Below are 6,984 nucleotides of genomic sequence, written 5' to 3'. Positions count from 1 at the left end.
GAGAGAGAGAGAGAGAGAGAGAGAGAGAGAGAGAGAGAGAGAGAGAGTTAGGTAGCTTCAAATAAAATGCTTAAAAAAGCTATAGGGAGGACCTCTTTGTACTTCATACAGAAATATTAAAAAATCAACTGCATGCCAGTAGATAAAAAAGTAATTGGCAGATAGATGGACAATTTTGTTATATTAATTGAAGCTTTGGGGAAGGGCTTTCTTCATCTGAAGGTTTCAGAGTCCCTTTACTTGATTCACCTTATTTTCTACAGACTAATTTGCATCAATATCTTACTACAGGAACAGGACCACCGCAAGGAACTAAAATTTACAGGAGAAGCGATGAATTGAATAGCTTTATTCATAAGATGTTTAGTTTTAAAAATAAAAATTGAAAACTCAGCAGACCTTTTCCCTCAGATCTCGTAGTCGTCTGATCCTGTTGCTATTGTCTTAAAGAAAAAAAAGCAACAGTCGAACAATCGAATTTAAAAAAAGATATTAGTTTATAGGAGAGGATGAGACGGAACTTTTTTATATTTACAGTTTATTCATACGACGTTTAGTTTTAGAGATAAAAGACCTTTTTCTTGAAATTCTATTTTGGTAATGGACTTGTAACGTTTCAATTTTTATTTTCGAAACTAAGCGTCCTATGAATAAACTGTAAATATAAAGAAGTTTCGTCTAATTATTCCCTATAAACTGATATTTTTTAAAAATTGATTTGATGAATACAAACATTTCACTTCGCAGTCAAAGGGTTAAATACTATGGAAATGTTTAGAGTCGTCATGATAAATGGAACACCTCATTTGTTTACATTTATTTAATATATATTTATGTAATCATATCATATGTAATTATTCATTGTATTGTATAATACTTAATAATCAAAAATGATATCTCTCTATACAGATTTACAAATTCAAGCACCCCAAACCAAAAAGGCCGCAGAGTCTCAGAATTTATGAGTGCCATGTTGGTATCGCAACTCAAGAACTGAAAATTGGCACATATTTAGAATTTACCAAAAATCTAATTCCTCGTATAGTGAAGCAAGGTTACAACACTATACAACTGATGGCAATTATGGAACATGCTTATTATGCCAGTTTTGGATACCAGGTATGCATCTCTAGTAAGCGACTTGAAAATCAGTTCTTTGGGACCTCTTGCGGAGTGTTAATCATGCAAAAATTGTAAAGTTGTAGTTCGCCTTTAATTTAGTCTGGGTTAGTCTTGATGAATCGACCCCGAAGAGATATTTGAATCATCTTTTGAGATTTTTTGAAATTTGGACATATTATAGAGGTACATATATAAAGGTTATACTCGAAAAAAATAACAGCTTATAATCTTCATAATATTAATTAGAAACAGACGATTTTCAATCATATCAATAGAGGTTCCACATGCTCTAGATATCATAGTCTGTTTAAAACAGAAATATTATGTAACAATACAAAAGTGAATAATAGCTTAGGATTACGTTAACATTTTATCAGAACATTTGTCTACTGTATTTACTTCCCTATTACAGTTTCTAAAATTACTTTATATTCAATTACAAAAATGTCTGTGTAATTTTGTTGCGATAGTAAATACCATTTGCACACATGTATAGATGACATTGAACAGATTGTGAATTAAACTTAATAAGGTAACTTCATTCTATGCTGCTTCGTCTCGCTATGGTACACCAGAGGAATTGAAAGAATTAATAGACACAGCGCATCAACATGGCCTATATGTGTTGTTGGACATAGTGCATTCGCATGCATCGAAGAATACTTTGGATGGATTGAACATGTTCGATGGCACCGATAGCTGTTACTTCCACTCTGGTCATCGTGGTCAACATCCACTTTGGGATAGCAGGCTCTTTAATTATGGAGAATACGAAGTGTTACGTTTCTTGCTTTCCAACTTACGCTGGTACATCGAAGAGTATGGCTTCGATGGATACAGGTACGCAAGCATTATTTGTTTTATGGTACCCGTATATACAGTATATAACTTGTACATAACTGATTATGTAAAATTTATGTAGGTTTGATGGCGTCACATCAATGTTGTATCACTCGAGAGGATTCGGACAAGGTTTCAGTGGTCACTATGATGAATATTATGGTCTGAATGTTGATGTCGAAGGAGTAGTGTACTTAATGCTTGCAAACCACTTGTTACACTATTTATATCCAGAAGTGACTACAATAGCAGAAGATGTCAGTGGAATGCCTGGAATTTGCAGGTATGAAGATATAAGTTTATCGCAGCCTTTAGCATAACTCAATTATTAATCATTTTCGGTAATTGTTAAAGACCCATCGCTGAAGGTGGAGTAGGGTTTGACTATCGCTTAGCCATGGCTATCCCTGATAAATGGATCAAGCTCCTAAAAGAAGTGAAAGACGAGGATTGGAAGGTTGGAGATATTTGTTGGACGCTGAGTAATCGCAGGTGGATGGAGAAGACAGTGGCTTATTCAGAGTCTCACGATCAAGCTCTCGTGGGGGATAAGACTATAGCGTTCTGGCTTATGGATAAGGAGATGTACACGCATATGAGCCTGCTAAGTCCACCTAGCCCGATCATCACCCGTGGAATTGCTCTTCACAATCTGATCACGTTGATAACACATGCGCTGGGAGGAGAAGCATATTTAAATTTCATAGGTAAGCTTTAAAATCGTTTAAATAATAATTTCCTATCAGAATTTCCAAGTGTGAATTTTAAGGTAACGAGTTTGGCCACCCCGAATGGCTGGATTTCCCTCGAGCTGGCAATGGAGACAGTTATCACTACGCCAGGCGTCAATGGAATTTAGTGGACGATGAGATGTTGAAATACAAATTCATGAACAATTGGGATCGTGCCATAAATACTCTCGAAGAAAAATACGGATGGCTGCACTCTTACCCTGTAAAGTTTAGAAATGTTTGAAACTGTATTTGGTGCATTCCACGCCAAATCAATCAGTTTTGAATCTTCGATTTTTTTTTAGTTGTACTTATATATCTCGAAATCGACTTGAAAAACTTTTTTTAAAAATTCACAAAATAGTTTCTTGGGAATAGAATAATATACAAAATTTTCAGACAACTCAACAAATCGAAGATTCAAAACTGATTAATTTTTCATGGAATGTACCATTTGTGTTTTGATGAAACTGTTGTTATACTTTGATAACACAATCTTTCTTTGCAGGCATACATAAGTTGGAAACACGAGGAGGATAAAGTCGTAGTTTTCGATCGGGCAGATCTCATATTTGTCTTCAATTTCCATCCAGAGAAGTCGTTTCCTGATTACCCCATAGGAGTGAAGATCCCAGGAACCTACAGGACTCTTTTGTGCAGCGACGATCAAGAGTTTGGAGGGGAAACTCGCGTCGACAAGAACGTGCAACATTTTACCACGCCAGAACCGTTTTCTAATTATTCGAACAAGATGATGGTTTATATTCCTTGTCGCACAGCTATTGTTTACGGTCGAGGTAAAGTCATCAGTAAACTGCGGATTTTATGCATTTATGACAATAAATACAATAAAATATTCAACGTACTTAAAATATACATAATAAATGTTGAATATATTCTATAATTAATATAATAATATTATTACTTAATTTTGCATAAGTGCATATACCCTTTGTTTATGTTTAGCATGTGTTTATTATGTTTATATCATAAATGCATAAAATACGCAGTCTAGTCATCGGAATATCTCGTTAGTTGTTTATACTAATGGCAATTTTTTGTTTTCAGAAACGTGAGAAAATTGTATTGGGCATAATGAAAACAAGGACTGATATTAAACTACTATGCACAAATTTAAGAAGAAACTATTTTTTGTACCAAAGCTTTTCATTATTATTTTGTTAGAAACTGTTAAAGTTAAGAGGAAAGTGCTAATTGTAAAATAGTCGCGAATGGTGTCTTTGGAAACCCTACAATGAGACTTAGCTGTAACATTAATAATGAATCGAATGTGTTTGGTACATAATACTCCTATAATACTCGTGTCGATATACATTTTTCTACGGTTGAGAATCATTCAACTGGATAAGACTTGTTTGTGATATAAAAGTTAAAATTTATATTGTTATGTTGCTTGTACATAGTTCTGATAATAAAACGAAAAATATCCTTTTATTGTTAGATGTATTATAATAGAAAATCATCTTTAGTAGAAACTCGTCTTATTAGTCTTTATTTTAGATTTGCAAAGGGTTTGTGAAATATGACTTTAATAATAATGCATTAACGCAATCCCATATCCGAACATCACGTGAAATATGCAGAGTCAAGGAGAAGATTATATAAATGATTTTATGGGGAATTAAATTCTCTATCAAAAGTGTCACATCCACTGTTTTCATAAAATGTGTATTTATGAAGTTATTTAAAAAAAAATTTCAATGGATTAAAATGCTCTCTAGATAAGATCTAGCAGTTTTTTTTTAAATATCTTCATAAATACACATTAAAAAAAAATAGATTATAATTACCTAACAATCCATTATGGTTGGACTAATTGAACTAATAGTCCAGTTCAGGTTTATGGTACATTATAAACTGGCGGAAGCTAAAGCTAAAACATCTATGGATTTTCTGAGTATGTTTTCAACATTGTATACTTATCATTTAATTTGATCTTGTCTTATATTATCTTTTATTTAAAGAGAGACAAGAACAGATTATATTAAAGATTCATTTTAGACATAGAAAGAATATACATCTACCTCAACGCTTTCTATTTTGAAGAGAAATTCATCTGGTTTCTTTGTCACATAATTTCGCTTGGCACAGAATTATAATGAAATTTCTATAATTACACAATTAGTTTAACTCAATTTTTGCTAATTATATCTTTTAGCAACTGGGAAATAAAGTATTTACGTTAATAGTACAATAACAGAGATAAATAGTAATTAATAACATACATTTATTATAACAAGCAATCACATTCATACAAAGTTTGTACTGTTAAGTATTCATCACAAAAAATTACGCAATTTTTAAGTAATTCGCATAATAGAAACATGCCTAAAACATTTTATGCATATTCCACATTACTAAATTCTGCTTCGTTTACATCATAATCTTTCATTCTACTTTCTAAAACCCACCATGTATCTAAGAATCCTACATCCACCACTCTGTGATAGAATGTTATATATCGAGGTTTCAAATAAGAGCATGATGCTTTATATAGTGAACATGCTTCATCGTAGTTATCCAACCAAATTAAAGAAACTATACCTAAATTCAGTTGCCGTATAATTCCTTCGTTATAGCACTGTCCTAGCCACTTCACGTGATGTTCGGATATGGGATTGCGTATGGATTGTCCCACTTGCATTACTTTCATAGTACTTTGCAATAACTGTTCTCTGAAGATGCATTCGTCTGGATTATGCTTGTTCATATACACACCCAATCCTATAACTAACGAAATAAACTGTAATAATTCTAAATTTCTTTCATCCATTTTTTAATTTAGTTCATATAAATTCACTTCGGTATTGCTTGTAATAGATTTTTGTAATTTGCTACAACTGATACACTATTTTTACTTTATTAATTGCAAAGAATCTGTAAAAACTCTTCAAGTGCTATGAATATATGCATCCGAAGAAACCAACCATGTGGACTATGAATGGATTCACCCATTTGCTAAACTGTTTGTAATCTTTTACAATCTCAAGCATAATAATTATCATAGAAATCAATCGTTTGCTCCTCAGCAACAAAAGTAAATTGAACACAGGGCAATAAAAGATTTCAGTTTTAATTGAGTCGTGTCTTGTTTGCATTAGCAGAAAAGTACTGTATCCCTTAGCGATTGCAACTTCTAAGCATGTGCGATCTCCATTGATTGTTTCGATCGAGAGTATTCATTACTTGAAGAGTTATTAGAGGGTACATGCCATATCCTTCCTATAAAACCTAAAGAAATTAGCTACGATGATGTGGATCAAATATTGTATTTCAAAAGGATAAGGCCTCGACCCAGAAGTGTCTAATATCGATATTAAAGAATCAAGTTGCGAAAGTTTTGAATGTATCATACGTACAGGAAGCATACACAGAAGCTCGTATAGGACGTTCTCTGCAGTCTTTGACAACGCTATCGGCTACATCTTTGTAGTCTATATAAACATTCTTCCAGTATTTGCCTGTAAACAAAGGTATCAAATTATATGTTCTGTATTACTTTTACTTTATATTGCACTTGAAATAAAATACCAACCCCATCGTTCGAGGAATGTTCCTTTCAACCTCTCTGGTGTTTCAAAATTCTTCACTTTGCTGGACACATTGCCGATCAAATTCGTTAATTTTGAAATAAGTTTATACTTCTGAAGTCGAGAAACCTGTCCATAATTCATGTTGATCGCAGAGTTATGATAATGAACATGAACAGACTACAATGTCATTCAAAATATGCATTTTTTTAATCAATTACCAAATGTCTTTACTAAATACGAACATGCAGCAATTTTTAAAGGGAACATGACGATCATAACCTCTCTTCTTTCTCTCGATAAGTTGTAGTTGTTGTTTGGATCGAACGATAGATGGCGTCACTGGCGCTAAAAACATTGCCCATGCGCAAACGGGATTTTAGCCTCAGTAAAGTATCTAATACGACCGTAAAACTGGCGCCCTTAGTCGCCTCAAAGAAAAATTAGAAATACTCCTTATCATATAACAAGGCTGCACTTTACTTTAGCTTTAGGTCTTACAATTTTTAAGTTTCTTTTACATAATCCTGTAGATTTTGTCGAGAGAAAAATCCGGAAATGCTAGTTTTAAACTAGCTAACTAAAAGTAAAAAAAACTTGAAAATTTTAGGTTCACCAAAGTAAAGTTTAACCTATAATAATATTAATTGTGTGGATAAATAATTTTACAGATACAACACACATTTTTTATAACTTAAAGAACGGTTTTCCTGGTTTTGGCGCTAACCGTTGCTATGGAA

At 32.9% G+C, this 6,984-nt stretch overlaps 2 protein-coding genes across 2 annotated transcripts in view; one reads left to right on the top strand and one right to left on the bottom strand.

Moving 5' to 3' along the window:
- The window catches only part of LOC128894415 (1,4-alpha-glucan-branching enzyme), a 6,169-nt gene extending 2,021 nt beyond the window's left edge, over nt 1-4,148 (top strand). Inside the window, exons 4-10 of the mRNA XM_054156134.1 lie at nt 910-1,119; nt 1,655-1,962; nt 2,045-2,245; nt 2,317-2,669; nt 2,732-2,916; nt 3,202-3,490; nt 3,762-4,148. Coding sequence (XP_054012109.1) covers nt 910-1,119; nt 1,655-1,962; nt 2,045-2,245; nt 2,317-2,669; nt 2,732-2,916; nt 3,202-3,490; nt 3,762-3,769 — 1,554 coding nt within the window. The 3' untranslated portion in view covers nt 3,770-4,148. The remainder of the gene's footprint in view (nt 1-909; nt 1,120-1,654; nt 1,963-2,044; nt 2,246-2,316; nt 2,670-2,731; nt 2,917-3,201; nt 3,491-3,761) is intronic.
- Nucleotides 4,149-4,921: 773 nt separating this feature from the next.
- Nucleotides 4,922-6,571, bottom strand: LOC128894431 (mitochondrial import inner membrane translocase subunit Tim29). The gene is made up of 3 exons (XM_054156157.1): nt 6,250-6,571; nt 6,074-6,175; nt 4,922-5,444 (listed from the first exon to the last, which is right to left on the bottom strand). The coding sequence occupies exons 1-3, from the start codon at nt 6,386-6,388 to the stop codon at nt 5,053-5,055; spliced, it is 633 nt and encodes a 210-aa protein (XP_054012132.1). The 5' UTR covers nt 6,389-6,571; the 3' UTR covers nt 4,922-5,052.
- Nucleotides 6,572-6,984: the final 413 nt, after the last annotated feature.

Source organism: Hylaeus anthracinus, unplaced genomic scaffold (assembly GCF_026225885.1).
Source record: "Hylaeus anthracinus isolate JK02 unplaced genomic scaffold, UHH_iyHylAnth1.0_haploid 3, whole genome shotgun sequence".
NCBI lineage: Eukaryota > Metazoa > Arthropoda > Insecta > Hymenoptera > Colletidae > Hylaeus > Hylaeus anthracinus.
The sequence above is the reverse complement of the archived record's forward strand: the minus strand, read 5'-3'. Positions and strand labels throughout refer to the sequence as shown.

Excerpts from the sequence above, each read along its gene's own strand:
- LOC128894431 (XM_054156157.1), bottom strand. The coding sequence starts at position 6,388 with ATGAATTATGGACAGGTTTCTCGACTTCAGAAGTATAAACTTATTTCA. Across the intron at positions 6,176-6,249 it reads AACATTCCTCGAACGATGGG|GCAAATACTGGAAGAATGTT; the intron begins GTTGGTATTTTA and ends CTTTGTTTACAG. Across the intron at positions 5,445-6,073 it reads AGCTTCTGTGTATGCTTCCT|TTATAGGATTGGGTGTGTAT; the intron begins GTACGTATGATA and ends TTATTTCGTTAG.